Source organism: Ornithodoros turicata, chromosome 1, assembly GCF_037126465.1.
Source record: "Ornithodoros turicata isolate Travis chromosome 1, ASM3712646v1, whole genome shotgun sequence".
In the NCBI taxonomy this organism is placed as follows: Eukaryota; Metazoa; Arthropoda; class Arachnida; order Ixodida; family Argasidae; genus Ornithodoros; species Ornithodoros turicata.
Window position 1 is genome coordinate 211898090 of NC_088201.1, and position 16678 is coordinate 211914767.

Here is a 16678-nt window from a genome sequence, read left to right on the forward strand (position 1 = left end):
GTAGCATGGGACAAGCCCAAGGTACATATAAATGGTAGCGCAGCTTGCATTGGCCACCACGTCTTCAAGGGCGGCCATGATAAAGACCGTCAGCGCCATCCATCCGTTGCGGGGCACACTACAAATTTCGTCATAATGACGTCACCTGGACGTCACGTGGTACGTCACCGTTACGTATAGCACGGGGCGTGCCAGGCGCTCGCGCAGCGCGTTCTTTCCACCGCGATGCCGAGCCGCAGAATGTCACAATCGCTGTTGATAGCAAATCCAAGAGCAAAAGCTCATGAGCAATTTGTGAACAGAGATGAATTAACACTAGCGACATGCGTGCAACAAAGGACACAGGAGACCAGGTGGGGGCTTGCTTTCTTTTATCACAGGTAAATTCGCCATGGCATTGTAAACAGTATAAATACAGTATAAACAGTATTATGTAGTCCGTCCAACTCCAGTATAAACACCCACGACAGAATAATGTGCAATAACCAGTGTGACAGCCTATGTAGTGAATAAGCACAAAAAGATAATGTACAAATTCCAGCAAACATAGATAGGGCCCAGGACTATTGCTGTCCCCATGCACGTCTGGAGCTTTCCACATATCTCTCGTACCAAGAAGGCGGAAGTGAACATATTTGCACTTTTGGGTCACATTATATGATACTTGCATGCTGTGTGGTGCTATGTCTCCCAACAGTTTTTGGCATTCGTAATGAATGCTATGGAGGAATTCGAAAGCACAAGTCCATTAGCTCAGTTTAGAAGTCTGTGATACTTTATCTTGCAAAACAGCCAAAATACTATCAGCTTCCAGCAATGACAACCTTGTTCAGAGCATACACACTGTTCATGACTACTACTTTGATTACAACAGCATTTTTGTATTAAAGGCATGTCAAAGCATTGACAATGTTTTCTGCTTCTGCTATTTTGTGCACATTTTGCTACGTGGTGTAGGTTTTTTAAGCTGCACAAAGTGCTTAGCCCTGCACATAACTGCACGTACATACTGGCAGTTGTGCACACAACTATCGAACTCAGCACATGATCCAAAATATAAAATTACGTACTAGGGATCTATGTAGACAGGTATACACTAAATGCATATCAAAGAGAGGGCAAACTGCTGATGATCCAAAATAGAAAATCCATGCTAGGAATCTATATACAAGGGGAAGCAAACAACAACTTTATTATGGGATGACGGCTGGGGCTTCCACACGGATACACCTAATACGTATCAAAGAATAGCAAACTGCTGAAGATTCAAAATAGAAAATGTATGCTAGGTATCTATGAACACAGGTGCTGAACACAGGGCTTGCAACTGGCGCACTTTCTTGCGGAGGTTATCCAGCTTGCCTTTTGTTGGCTGTGCTGGAGCTGCTAGACTACTGGACGATGGGCAATCTTTGGGGGGATGCCAGCCACTTCCACCTGCAAATGGTGATCAAAAAGCATTCACAAGTCTGCGGACTTCATGGCGGTAGAGTATTCGTCACATACCTCCTAAGTGCTGAGGTGACGAGACTGCACGCAGTACACCAGACGACGTTCCTGGCAGAGGAGTGACAACTGCAGCTAGTGGGGAGACAACAGTGCTCTGTGTTGACAAGGCTGGTGCGTGTTGTGCGTAGCTATGGTCCTGATGAGACAGATCACGCTGTTGCTGACTTTCTTCAGTACCACACTCTGATGAAGCAGATGATGTCGTACAGTTAGCCAACCCAACAACTACGTTACTCAAGTATACCTTCAGCATGGCAAGGATGACTCATCTGGTGAAGGTGTATTGCTCCTGTGCTGTCGTCATCGCAGGCTACCACAGCTTGCACACGTTCCTCCGTTGAAGGCCCACTGCTTTCAAGTCTGCTCTGATTGGCGTAGGCACTACTTCCTCCTGTAAACCACCAGTAGCACTAACAATAATTGCCTCTAGAGTTACAACATTTTCATGTGATAACTTGAGCATACCGACTTGTATTATACTTACCAACGCCATGCAGTGTGCGCTTCAATGTAGGAACTGCATCCCACCGAAGCCTTCCTGTGCGCAAATAAGCAACTGGTGCGAAGTGCTGGGAGCACAGGACCTTAGAGCGAATGGAAATTAGACTCGTATCCGCCTCCAGGTTGCAAAACTCCAGCCACGCCTTGTACCTGCGAAGCAGTTTTATTGTTGAAGAATTATGCAAAGCTGTGCCACGAAAACATGCACTAGCTACAGCAGCCTGACCTTGTATGCCCTACATTCAGAGTTAAAAAAAAAAAGAAAAAATCAGCATGCAAAGCAAGCCATCAACATGCTAGCATTGGGTACATGTAAGCACATGCAGCACAGCCCTTTGTGTCCCGTACATGCAAACCGTTGCAAAACTCCTCGTTGAAAGCAGCCCAGCAGCCACATGCTTAAATATTTACATGTTTACCACCTCACTGTGGAAGGATGACCTATCCAGGGAGTGTCCATACAGACTGAAAGCTGGAAAACAGGTGATACCATTGAAACGCTATTAATCTTATGTAACTTGCACTATGTTCACTTCACCGCTCTCAATAAAACTCGGGGGGAGAGGTACGCATTTTACTTCAGCAAACACTGCACGTCCTCAACCAAGTGACTCAGCTCCGTTCTCGGCCGTAGACACTTATAATATATAGGAACTCACCTCAAGGGGTCCCGAGGAAAACGGTGGAAACTTATACCGCCCATAGTGTCATCGGCGTCACAGTTTCCTTTCTCCTTCAGGAGGCACCGCTTATGTAGCGCCTCGACATGGTGCGTCTCCCGGTAGAGCCTGCAGGAACAGGTTTACCGGCGTTCTGTTGTGTTTTACCATTGTTCGTGTGTGCCTGCCTTACCTTAGTTCTCCGAGAAGTGTCCCCTGTTTGACTTGGTGGTTTGAAATTGAAAAGACGACGATGAAGAAGAAAACGGCTATCAACAGTCACAAAGCGCGCAGTCAACGTACGGCAAGCTCGTAGCTAACAACATGCTGAGGGACAGGAACCGGAAGCGTACTCGGCTCTGTCTATAATCTTACGTATTACTGGCAGACCGGGCGAATTGCTATATTAAAAATATGCATATTGGATTAATACACACATTATTCGCGCCTTCGATCAAATTATTTTTGTTTACGTTCGTAGTTTGCCCCTCAACAACCACGCTCGCATGTGTATCATGAAGGGCGCAGTGTTGCTAACACAGATTTGGTATTTTTTCTCGCCTTCGCTACCATTTATATGTACCTTGACAAGCCTACAGTCCTCTTTCCTCTGTTACCTCTTTCTTCGTGTTCTGAATCTCATTTCTCCGTCGCGGACGCGGGGACCGCTGGGGCTCGTACGTGCGGTTTGGGCTGTATATGGTGTGCTAGAAATACGGGTGTGCCAATCGACCTATCCAATGCATGGGGAAGGGGGTCCCTCAAATGAAGGATAGATCGATTCGTCGCTCGCAGCGAACCATGCGGATTTGCCACGAACTACAAAGGAAAACTAAGTCTCCGCCTGTGTCTCCGTGTAAGCAATAAAACATTTTGATGTCGAAGCTTTCTTCAGCGGCAACTGTTCCTTCTGCTTGCATTTATGGTTGTCAATTAGGGGACAGTACGTCGAAGTCGTCACGTGACAACGGCAGACGGGTGTGCCTAATAGCAGTGATGGGCAGTAGTTCAATTACATGTAGTTGAATTACTAGTTAAATTACTTTTCGAGTAGTTACTTGGTAATTATAACTACTCTGTCATATGTAGTTGCAGGTTGGTAGTTAAATTACATTTTTTGTAGTTAACTACTGTAGTTTAACTACGAAGCCGCGCCCGCGACCTCGTGGTGATCGCGCGAAGCCGTAGCAGACCCCTTAGCACGAGGCACCCGCTTGGTCGCGGCCGGAGGCAATCCAATCCAAGTATTAGCGTTCTGGGTTGCAGCGAGCATGCGTTCGTTGTTGTTGCAGCATGTTTCACGTTCTTCTTCTTGTCGGCGTTATTGCCTGTGTCACTGTCGGGATGGACTCCTTCGTGATTGAGTACTGCTACAAGAATGTTAAGGTCAAGGAGGGAAGCGCAAACTTCACTGCAGAGTGCCGGTTTTGCCCCTGTCGTACGTTGTCCGGCAGCGTGAGAAGTTCCAGTAACTTCTTGAAACACGTGCGGGTGAGTAAATTCACTTGCGTTAATAAATGATCTGTGTATTCAAGTGCTTTGCTATAGACAATTTCCACCGATTAACGGCAACTCCTATTTTAATGGCAACGCGGCAGTGCACATTCGTTTAGGATTACCATTTTCTGTTCGCATTGCAAATACCCTCTTTCACTACATCGCGTGCACCTTTGCTGAGACATTTGGTTGTCGTGATCTACAAGGCGTCAACCATAAAAAATGTCCCGGCTCCTTTGTTTCTGAATGGCGTTGGACGAATTGCCTTCTGGAAAAATTTGAAGCTCACTGGAGCACTAGAAGAGTTTTGTATCTGCTCTGTACCAATTTATGACCGCAGACAGGTGAGCGCTTTGGGACTCAGGGGCACCAGGATGGTGTGAACGCATTACGAATGTACATCGAATTAAATTATTACTTCAACCGATATTGCTGTCTATTATTACTTATTAGTGACACCTTTATTGTTCTTACAGCCATTTTCCACAAAGTAGTTGGAAAAGTAATTGAAACTACTTTGTAGTAGTTACAAATATAGTTTAATTACTTTTTGCAAGATGTAGTTAATTAGTAATTCCAATTACTTTTAAGGGAAGTAGTTAGTAGTTGTAGTTAAACTACCTCATGAGTAGTTACTGCCCATCACTGCCTAATAGCACACACTTGAACGTCTCGATGTGATAACAGATGCCATGCTGTGGATGTTCGTTCGTCACCTTATCAGTAAAGCGCGTGGGCGTGTACATGCTTTGACAAGGTACATATAAATGGTAGCGAAGGCGAGAAAAAATACCAAATCTGTGTTAGCAACCCTGCGCCCTTCATGATACACATGCGAGCGTGGTTGTTGAGGGGCAAACTACGAAGGTAAACAAAAATAATTTGATCGGAGGCGCGAATAATGTGTGTATTAATCCAATATGCATATTTTTAATATAGCAATTCGCCCGTTCTGCCAGTAATACGTATGATTATAGACAGAGCCGAGTACGCTTCCGGTTCCTGTCCCTCAGCATGTTGTTAGCTACGAGTTTGCCGTACGTTGACTGCGCATTTTGTGACTGTTCATAGCCGTTTTCTTCTTCATCGTCGTCTTTTCAATTTCAAACCACCAAGTTGAACAGGGGACACTTCTCGGAGAACTAAGGTAAGGCAGGCACACACGAACAATGGTAAAACACAACAGAACGCCGGTAAACCTGTTCCTGCAGGCTCTACCGGGAGACGCACCATGTCGAGGCGCGTACATAAGCGGTGCCTCCTGAAGGAGAAAGGAAACTGTGACGCCGATGACACTATGGGCGGTATAAGTTTCCACCGTTTTCCTCGGGACCCCTTGAGGTGAGTTCCTATATATTATAAGTGTTTACGGTCGAGAACGGAGCTGAGTCACTTGGTTGAGGACGTGCAGTGTTTGCTGATGTACAATGCGTACCTCTCCCCCCGAGTTTTATTGAGGGCGGTGAAGTGAACATAGTGCAAGTTACATAAGATTAATAGCGTTTCAATGGTATCACCTGTTTTCCAGCTTTCAGACTGTATGGACACTCCCTGGATAGGTCATCCTTCCACAGTGAGGTGGTAAACATGTAAATATTTAAGCATGTGGCTGCTGGGCTGCTTTGAACGAGGAGTTTTGCAACGGTTTGCATGTACAGGACACAAAGGGCTGTGCTGCATGTGCTCACATGTACCCAATGCTAGCATGTTGATGGCTTGCTTTGCTTGCTGATTTTTTTTTTTTTTTTAGCTCTGAATGTAGGGCATACAGGGTTAGGCTGCTGTAGCTAGTGCATGTTTTCGTGGCACAGCTTTGCATAATTCTTTAACAATAAAACTGCTTCGCAGGTACAAGGCGTGGCTGGAGTTTTGCAACCTGGAGGCGGATACGAGTCTAATTTCCATTCGCTCTAAGGTCCTGTGCTCCCAGCACTTCGCACCAGTTGCTTATTTGCGCACAGGAAGGCTTCAGTGGGATGCAGTTCCTACATTGAAGCGCACACTGCATGGCGTTGGTAAGCATAATACAAGTCAGTATGCTCAAGTTATCACATGAAAATGTTGTAACTCTAGAGGCAATTATTGCGAGTGCTACTGGTGGTTTACAGGAGGAAGTAGTGCCTACGCCAATCAGAGCAGACTTGAAAGCAGTGGGCCTTCAACGGAGGAACGTGTGCAAGCTGTGGCAGCCTGCGATGACGGCAGCACAGGAGCAATACACCTTCACCAGATGAGTCATCCTTGCCATGCTGAAGGTATACTTGAGTAACGTAGTTGTTGGGTTGGCTAACTGTACGACATCATCTGCTTCATCAGAGTGTGGTACCGAAGAAAGTCAGCAACAGCGTGATCTGTCTCATCAGGACCATAGCTACGCACGACACGCACCAGCCTTGTCAACACAGAGCACTGTTGGCTCCCCACTAGCTGCAGTTGTCACTCCTCTGCCAGGAACGTCGTCTGGTGTACTGCGTGCAGTCTCGTCACCTCAGCACTTAGGAGGTATGTGACGAATACTCTACCGCCATGAAGTCCGCAGACTTGTGAATGCTTTTTGATCACCATTTGCAGGTGGAAGTGGCTGGCATCCCCCCAAAGATTGCCCATCGTCCAGTAGTCTGGCAGCTCCAGCACAGCCAACAAAAGGCAAGCTGGATAACCTCCGCAAGAAAGTGCACCAGTTGCAAGCCCGCAACAAGAAGCTTCAGAGAGACCTTGAAAGGCGTAGACGAACGAGGACCATCCGTGACCTGATGGAGCATGTGAGGTGTCACGTCTCTGGAACTGTCGCAGACTTCATTGAGGCACAGATAAAGATGGGAGGTGTGTGCAAATTTGGGCGCCGTTGGTCACCACCAAACAAGACATTCGCGCTGAACTTGTACTTTCACAGCCCCCGTGGCTACAGGTACTGCCGAAAGCTGTTCCACTTGCCGTCAGTGAGGTCACTACAGCTGTGGATGAAACGTATCCCACTACGACCTGGATTTTCAGATGAAGTCTTTGATGTTGTGAAGCGAAAGGTGACAAACTTCTCTGAAATGGACAAGCTCTGTGTGATAATCTTCGACGAGATGCACATCAAGAGGGAACTGCACTACAATGCAGCAGAAGACTGTTCTGAAGGATTTCCGAGCTGTGGCAACTATGCTCACTCCGAGTTGGCAAATAAAGCACTTCTCTTCATGGCTAGAGGCATTTGTACCCCATGGAAGCAGGTCTTAGGCTACTTCTTCACTCACAGAGCAGCATCTGCTTCAGACTTGGAAGAGAAACTGCTTGAATGCTACCACCGCCTCCTGAGTGCAGGATTGAGGCCAAAAGTTGTGACATGTGACCAAGGAAGCCAGAATATATCTCTACTGGGGAAGCTGGTTACAACTGCAAAGCCGTATCTCACTATTGGTGATGAGAAGCTGTTCTTCATATTTGATCCACCCCACCTGCTGAAATGCCTTCGCAACATGCTGTTAAAGTATGACTTCCAGGTTGGCAACCACATCATAAGGGCACAGCATATCCGGGATGCTTTTGCCATTGACAAACAGCTTGAAATACGGTCCATGCCACGGCTAACTGATGGGCACTTCAATTTAACGTTCAGCTCAAAAATGAAAGTCAAACTGGCTGCACATATCTTCAGCAACCATGTTGCAGCCTCAATGTTCACCTTATCCACTTTCCACCAGCTACCACCTGATGCCATCCACACAGCCAGATTTGTTGAGCGCGTCGACCGTCTCTTCGACACTCTTAACAGTAGCCACTTGCATGGCAAGACAAAATATTCTTCGGCAATACAACAGGGGTCTGCTCACAAGGACTTCTTGCTGGAGTGCTTGTCCGAGTTTGAGAAGATTACAGTTCTTGGATGCAAGAGACCACCCCCGTGTATCCGTGGCTTCTGCTTGACCATGACTTCCGTGCTTCAGCTCAGCGAAGACCTGCGAAACTCTGGCATACAGTACCTCCTCACTCGAAGGCTGAACCAGGATGCACTCGAAAACACCTTCTGCATAATTAGGACAAAGTGTGGAAGCAACCCTGACTCCAGCTGCATTCAGTTCCAGGCAGCAGTAAGGCATCTGCTACTCGGACAACTTTTTAAGACTACGCAGGGCTCAAACTGTGCTGAAGACGTGGACTCCCTCCTGGCGGCAATACCTATTGGTCCTAACTACATGAGCAGACTTGGATGTTCTGCTGCCACGCACATTACTGACGATGTCATCGTGGCACCGAGTGAGTCGCCATCACCGCTAGGGTCCAACAGCACAACATTCTTCGCAGGGTGGCTTGGTGCAAAATTTCTCGGTGCTCACACTTGCCCCTCTGAGCAGAAATGCAAACTGCTGGAAGACAATGCCACATTTCAGGACAGTAGCCAGCTATTACTTTATTTGAGTGTAAAGAATGTGGACAGTACTGACTTTGGAAAGCTGTCAGTTCCTCTTCCTGCCTTTGCGACGTTTGTGGGTGCGTGCGAGGAGGCCTTCAAAGCAAATGTCAAGACATTCTTCACCTCCCAAGGGGTCAGGTCCAAGCTGTGTGAAGTGTTGGACACACTTGTGCCAAAGACATTGAGTTTATGTTCTTCATCAGTGTATGATGATTTATTTCACTTTTTTCTCAGGGTGCGACTGTTCTGGTTTGCACGACATAGGAATGAGGAAGTACGAAATAGTACGTTACGTCAAAAGGCACTGCAGCAGGCAGTGAGACTAAGTTCATAATCTGTGCACGTTGTTTTGATGTAACCAGAAGTTATTTTCTTTCCATGCAAAAGCATATGCATGGTTCTGTTGTCTATCCAGTGCTTTCAGTTGTAACCTAGATTGCACATGATCTCTTGTGATTCTTTCATTCCTGTGTAGCGTACGATTGTCATAGTGCACTTTTACACATGGTTCCTTACTGTGTTGTTTGTATTTTGACAGCCATGCAGAGTTCAGTAGTGTGTGCCTATTTATATGTTTAGTGTATGTACACCTGTGTACATAGATACCTAGCATACATTTTCTATTTTGAATCTTCAGCAGTTTGCTATTCTTTGATACGTATTAGGTGTATCCCTGTGGAAGCCCCAGCCATCATCCCATAATAAAGTTGTTGTTTGCTTCCCCTTGTATATAGATTCCTAGCATGGATTTTCTATTTTGGATCATCAGCAGTTTGACCTCTCTTTGATATGCATTTAGTGTATACCTGTCTACATAGATCCCTAGTATGTAATTTTATATTTTGGATCCTGTGCTGAGTTCAGTAGTTGTGTGCACAACTGCCAGTATGTATGTGCAGTTATGTGCAGGGCTAAGCACTTTGTGCAGCTTGAAAACCTACACCACGTGGCAAAATGTGCACAAAATAGCAGAAGCAGAGAACATTGTCAATGCTTTGACATGCCTTTAATACAAAAATGCTGTTGTAATCAAAGTAGTACTCATGAACAGTGTGTATGCTCTGAACAAGGTTGTCATTGCTGGAAGCTGATATTATTTTGGCTGTTTTGCAAGATAAAGTATCACAGACTTCTAAACTGAGCTAATGGACTTGTGCCTTCTAATTCCTCCATAGCATTCATTACGAATGCCAAAAACTGTTGGGAGACATAGCACCACACAGCATGCAAGTATCATATAATGTGACCCAAAAGTGCAAATATGTTCACTTCCACCTGCTTGGTACGAGAGATATGTGGAAAGCTCCAGATGTGCATGGGGACAGCAATAGTCCTGGGCCATATCTGTGTTTGCTGGAATTTGTACATTATCCTTTTGTGCTTATTCACTACATAGACTGTCATACTGGTTATTGCACATTATTCTGTCGTGGGTGTTTATACTGGAGTTGGACGGACGACATAATACTGTTTATACTGTATTTATACTGTTTACAATGCCATGGCGAATTTACCCGTGATAAAAGAAAGCAAGCCCCCACCTGGTCTCCTGTGTCCTTTGTTGCACGCATGTCGCTAGTGTTAATTCATCTCTGTTTACAAATTGTTCATGAGCTTTTGCTCTTGGATTAGCTATCAACAGCGATTGTGACATTCTGCGGCTCGGCATCGCGGTGGAAGGAACGCGCAGCGCGAGCGCCTGGCCCGCCCCGTGCTATACGTAACGGTGACGTACCACGTGACGTTCAGGTGACGTCATTACGACGAAATTTGTAGTATGCCCCGCAACGGATGGATGGCGCTGACGGTCTTATCATGGCCGCCCTTGAAGACGTGGTGGCCAATGCAAGCTTCGCTACCATTTATATGTACCTTGGCTTTGATTCCCAAGTTCGGTGAACAAGAAAATAAATAAGGAAAAAAACGCTATCTCGTCTACTTCTTGCTTCGACAGACGTAAAATGCAGGGATTCTCGTGGAATAATATTCCACTGGTGAAAATATTTCGAACATTGCTCCTTCTGCTTTCTTCGAGAGCTTATGCGCCATCGGTTTTATCCATGTCTAGATAGTTGATTGAGCAATGAAAAGAAAAAGTATACAAGAGGACATCACGTAAATGTTTCTAGTGAAACTGCTCGTAAGACTGAAGAATCTGACTGTCAAAAGCGCCGCCAACTACAAAAATTGTCGAAAGCGTAGGTCGGTCTGCTTTTTCGTTTTCACCGTTCGAAGGCCAACGTGCAAGACTTGTACCCGTGGCGCCTGTTCTTTCGTATTTCGAATTTCTATAGTTCCCTCCTCCCTGTGCTAGAAAATAAGCATGCTCAGCACTTGGCTGGTTCACGGGAGAATTTCATTATTGTGAAGAACGACGATATAGTTTCATGTTTCTGTCGCACGACAGATGTGTGGACAGTTTGTCGGACATTTATTGTCATTAGAGTGAGATCAGTAGACAGTAGAATGGTTCCTGTTGTGGGTTCGCAGTGTACTAAGGGCCACAGCAGATTTTGTTCGTCAGTTTGTGATACTATACGAGCGACTCGAAAGTATCGTCGATTCGCCTATCTTCACCTGCTGAGAATCTTTGTCACAGTTTTGCGGCGTTTCGTATGAAACCTGTTCGTCGTGCCATAAGTCATAAGTCGCAAGACATGCCACTGTCGTCATATGGTACTGTGTTAATGCTTGATAGAATAGATTGCTGTATAGAGTTTCTTGTTTCGTCAAGCTGCCTCAGTTCAAAAGCAAACAAATAAAAATGCAGTGAAGGCCAGCCGCTGTGATACCTGCAACAAAACAACTGATAACGAGTGACTCGTGTCCGTGTTTGTCCGTATCGCATCCCAAGAACTGACATTCGCACACCAGCGCTCTTGGGCAAACTGTAGTGGAACATCACGTGACTTAGGAAAAATCCGCCAGAGCGCGGTCCTATCGCGGACTTCAGCGTCCCTGGAGCATCCTTCATTTTTGAGTATACCTGAAAAACTTGCCGATTGGCACATCCGTATTTCTACCCCACCATAGGCGGTGTGCATGCGCCTGAGAGCCATTGCTTAGCATGCTTGCTAGCTTCGTAGGCCACTTGTAGGTGCATCGTGCATCCCAAACATTTGGTGGGAAGCTCATTCTCCCCGCGTCGGCGATTTGCGTGTTCATTTTAGGTGTGGTTGGGAAACTGGTTGAGCCCGAATGTTCTGCTTGAATGTCTCAAGTCGGAAGCACCGGCTGCTTTTTTCTTCTGGTTATGACCATAGTGGAGTCAAAAATGAACACACATGTTCGGGAATTGTTGGTGTTTCTGAACCTTAGTTCAGCTGTCGATGGTTGGAACGCTCTAATTCGGGTGTACAAAGGGGAAAAGACATACGCAAGTACTGTGCAGTTCACAGCCAGCTTGCATATTCAGCGCGTCCACATCCAGGGGCGTCGGCAATTGGGGACAAGCCCAAGCCTAACCTAACCTTACCTACGGGAGAGCAATACGGTACATGGTTCAGGTGAAATATGGCGGCCGTTAGAAAAGCCAGGCATCGGCGGGCTTCTTCGGCGACTGCCATATTTAAATTCTTCATGGTCCTAGGCACTGGAGGCTCGTGTTGTATTCGTCTGTTTGTTTGATTCAGCCTCAGAACCAGAGCCGTCCCTAGGCGAATTTGTGTTTCGGGCAGGGTAAACTTTAAGCACCCCCTCCCCCTTGCTCTTCAAATACACCACATCCGAACTTGACTAAAAAATATCAGGCATGCAGTAGTATGTCACCTTTGTAGTGATATACCACTTTTATGCAGGAAACGACTGTAGAACCGCACATACAAAATGAAAAGAAAAGAACGACTGCCAGAACGGCTGTTCCCACTGCTGGATCGCTCCGGTGCAAAAATACTCGTTGTGCGTTTCGCAACAAGGTATTCGCATTCTGCTTGGCATGGCAAAGGAGGGACTTAAATTATGCATTTTTTTTTTGCAGTTTTTCGGATCCGCTGTTATGTTCGAAGGACTCCACAACAGTCGTACAACACGCATAACAATGATATGCGTGAGTGAGTGAGTTAGTGAGTGAGTGACTGAGGTTTTTCTGGCGCATGAGCGACTAGGGCTATTAAACAATGATATGCAATATCACAGAAGAAGAGCGCGCCTTTGTTCGCTGAACGACGGTTACGTGAAAGAAGCTTACGCGTATACACGCATTAAACACATGAAAATGCATATGAAACAGGCTCATAGAGATACAAGTAGAGATACGCGCGGACAAGTGAGGTACATTCAGGTGCAGTTCAGGTGCCCATGGGGGAAGTGCCTAACAAAGTATTTCGTATAAACTGCGGTACATGCAAGCTGGAAGAACACGCGTCAATGTGACGTAGTAATGCACACAGCAGTTTTTGCCATCAGAACTGTGAGGCCGGATTCACTGTCGAATTTCTTGTACCAGACGAGCGATGAACGAATTTCCGAGAATCGCCCTTTTACCATATTCCATTCCTCTCGGTTGGCTTCCCGGAATGTGCAATGGGGTAGGGTACCGCACCACGGCGGTGAAACACCCCATCTCATCGTCATCATCTATTGTTGTTGTTGTCCCGGAACTCCTTGACTTCACTGGTCGGGAGGCGCAGACGAACAGCCGAATTGCTTTTGTGTGTTAATACCCGGACAGGGGTGACGCTGATATGACCAATTGAAAAATAAAACATTGAAAAATAAATCGCTTAAAAATTCAACTTCCAAAATAAACTTTTAAAAATAAATCATGTAAATACCAACGTGGTCGAAATACACTCGGAAAAATAAACAACGCAAAATGAACTCGTCGAAATAAATCCTTCAAAATCCATCTCCTCTAGTTGGTGAACAGCCGAAGCTTTCTACTTCCACGTTGGAAAATAGTACGCTCTTCACTCTTGGAATGAGCATTCGTCTGAGAACGACAGTTTCGCCCTACTGGAAGTGTGTTGTGTGCACATTATCTGTGGCTACGTACTTCGTATATTTGTATTTTTTACTCTAAAGGAGAACAATAAAGAAGGGGACGGATTCGAAGTGTCAGCTAGCTTGAACCCACGTGTATCCATGCCTCTAACACTTCTAGTTGTCATGACTACGTAGGCAGCATATATCTGAGTTTGGGAAGAAACAAGGGAACGGACAAAGAAACGTAAAAATTATCCCTTTTTTGATAATGCCATCCAGTGCATATAGAAACGGCGTTGTTCCACCAGCTCAACTCGGGAATGTGTGTGTGTGCGCGTGTTATTCTTGTTGCCAAGGTCGCTTTGAAGACTAGGAGGTGGTTGGTTCCAATCCTATCAACGACTTTGCTGTCTGAGGTTTTCCCTGGGTGTTCCGAAGACTTTCGAGACGAATGTTGGCACAGTTCCCCACGAAGTCGGCCCAGGACGCATACTAACCTCCCAACTCCTTCCTATTGCCCTCTCTCATCTGTCCACATCTGTCCGCCACTCATGACCACAGTTGCTTCGCGGCGCTAACACGGAATCAAAAATATTCTTGTATTCATGCGCGTCGTCGTCTCACTCTAACTGGATATTTCGATTTATCGAGCTATTATTGGCATAGTTAATTATGGAACAGATGTGAATTGAGGATGGCAATATTGTGGATTTGTACAGGTGTGAAAAGAGAACGTCAGTTGAACAGGGCATCGTATAGGCCACAAAATAACGTACAGCAGCGTTTGCTACTATGCCTGACTACGATTTATTTTGACAGTGTCGATATTAAGGGCGAGGAACCTTAAATTGTTTATTTCAGCGGATGGGCGGCTAAATAAATAAATATTTTACAGTGTGCTTTGCGCAGTACATAGCGCTTCACAACGAGAGCGATAAAAGAAAAAGAGACGCTCTGCTACTTGAGTTACAAGCAGGTGCTCCGTCAAAGGTAGCACCTATTTCGAACACAGTGCCACAAAGACACCCTCCGGTTTCTTTTTACTGCTCTCCTCGTGAAATGCTCTGTACTTAACTTTAAAAAAAAGTGTATAGTGTGGGTCTAACATACCAATGTCGTCATATTACAGATGCCTACAGCCAGGCACTTCCGGTTTCCCCGTTGTCGTCACAGGGCTTTCACACTGAAATCGCTCCTGCGTCACCTAAGGTCATCCCACGGGCACGAGCGGAATTGGAAATGTGATTTGGGAAACTGTTGTGTAACATTTGAGTCATTCCCTTCCTTTCGTCGTCACATCCTCACGAGACACAGTGATGAGGACCCACAGAATGTACCCGCAAGTATTCGGCATACTGATGTTCCTCAAAATGTTGACACAACGCACGATAGTGAGTATGAGAATGTTGACAGAAGCATCAGCCCTCTGCAACAGGAGAGTGAAGCCGAAGTAGCAGACATCACTCCAAGTACAAGCAGCAGAGCCTTGGAAGCAGCAGCGGAGGACAGTATAGGGAAAAACTTTGCGCAGTTGTTACTCAAGTGGAAAGAGGGGAAAAAACTTCCGGAGTCTACCATAAATGAGATTGCGAATGACACAATCTCACTGCTTCACAAGTTAGGAGCACAGCTTTCAGAGCTGTCTCCCGAGAATGTTGGGCCCTACATTGATCGAGAAGTTTCACACTTGCGTACGAAGGCGGGCCGTGAGCGCTTTTGGGAGGACATGTTCAGTTATGTCTCACCTCTCAGCGTGTCCCTAGATGAAGCAAGTGGAGCACGTGCAAGCTACCAGTACGTGCCAGTCTTGGAAGTTCTGAAGTGCTACCTCGAATGGTGTAGTGCATCGTTCACAGATTACCACACTGACAGTGACAGCATGCTGAAGAGGTATTTGATGGGACCGCTTTTAGAGTCCATGACTATTTTTGTGGTGATCACCAAAAGCTGTGTATCCATCTCTACACAGACGAGTTTGAAGTTTGCAACCCCATACGTTCACAGAGACAAAAACACAAACTCATGGCAGTGTACTACACAGTTTTCAATGCACCAGCTCACCTGAGGACACACGTTGCGCACATCCATTTGGCACTCATATGCAAAGAAAAATACATAGAAAAATATGGGATGGATAAGGTACTTGAACTGCTGCACCGGGACGTGGAAAGCTTGGAGACAGAAGGGATTTGTGTGAACGGTAGAAACGTCAAAGGCAGTATGCTTTGTCTCTCAGGTGATAACCTTTCAAGTCATCGTATTGGAGGGTTCAAAGCCAGCTTCAATCATGGACACATCTGCAGGTTCTGCATGGCGCTACATTGCGACATAAGCAGCAAGCATCGAGAGCAGGACTTTGTGTTGCGCACTCCGTCACTACATCATTACCACTTGGACATGTTGAAAGGCGGTGTGGCAACGTTGCCGCTTTTTGGGATAAAAGCACCCAGTGCATTGCATTTCAGTGGGTTCCACCCCACAGAGCACCTTCCCCCAGATATTATGCATGACTTGCACGAGGGTGTCCTGCCATTTGTTTTGCGTCATGTCATAGCAAATCTTATCTCAAAGAGATTTTTCAGCCTAGACGAACTCAATGAGTGCATACGTAACTTTGCATATGACAAATGTGACGCAAAGAACAAACCTGAGTCAGTCTCACCCAAGTTCTTGTCCAGTGGTGGTGTAATGAGGGGAAGTGCATCACAGAAGTTTTGTCTGTTTAGGAATCTCACATTGTACATAGGCAACAGAATCCCTAATGATGACGAAGTTTGGCAGTTGTACCTTTCACTCCGTGAAATCGTTGATGTCATAATGTCCAGACGCATTCCACTGGTCTATGTTCCCTACCTTGAGCGCTGCATTAATTTGTTTCTGAACAGTTTTGCATCATTGTTTCCGCACGTTCGGCTTCCATGCAAAATGCATTACCTTGTGCATTATCCGAGATTTTTAGGGATGTATGGTCCCCTTGTGGGCATCTGGTGTATGCGATATGAATCGAAACACGAATATTTCAAGGACATTGCCAGGAAGGTTCGTAACTTCAAGAACATTGCTTTCACTTTGGCAAGACGACACCAGTTGTACCAAATGTATGTGTGGTCTCAGCCTCACATGGACCATGTCAGAGCTACCACAGGAACAAGAAAGGTTGCAATTGAGGGTGTTCCTGACAACTTTAGGG

General features: G+C 45.9%; 1 protein-coding gene across 5 annotated transcripts; it reads right to left on the minus strand.

Annotated features, from left to right (window-relative positions):
• Positions 1-354: 354 nt before the first annotated feature.
• Positions 355-3108, minus strand: LOC135376090 (uncharacterized). 5 transcript variants are annotated; one of them, XM_064608677.1, is made up of 7 exons: positions 2863-3108; positions 2670-2798; positions 2433-2482; positions 1994-2160; positions 1754-1900; positions 1507-1692; positions 355-1437 (listed from the first exon to the last, which is right to left on the minus strand). In XM_064608677.1, the coding sequence occupies exons 3-7, from the start codon at positions 2468-2470 to the stop codon at positions 1286-1288; spliced, it is 690 nt and encodes a 229-aa protein (XP_064464747.1). In that variant the 5' UTR covers positions 2471-2482; positions 2670-2798; positions 2863-3108; the 3' UTR covers positions 355-1285. The 5 variants fall into 5 exon arrangements, with proteins under 5 accessions (XP_064464747.1, XP_064464745.1, XP_064464741.1 ...); XM_064608675.1 differs by having other exon boundaries at positions 2430-2482; XM_064608671.1 differs by lacking the exon at positions 2433-2482.
• Between the last annotated feature and the right edge of the window lie 13570 nt (positions 3109-16678).

Coding starts and splice junctions, on each gene's coding strand:
- LOC135376090 (XM_064608668.1), bottom strand. CDS start 2,503: ATGGTATCACCTGTTTTCCAGCTTTCAGTCTGTATGGACACTCCCTGG. Junction 1,901..1,993: donor GCGCACACTGCATGGCGTTG/GTAAGTATAATA, acceptor GGTGGTTTACAG/GAGGAAGTAGTGCCTACGCC. Junction 1,438..1,506: donor GTCACCTCAGCACTTAGGAG/GTATGTGACGAA, acceptor CACCATTTGCAG/GTGGAAGTGGCTGGCATCCC.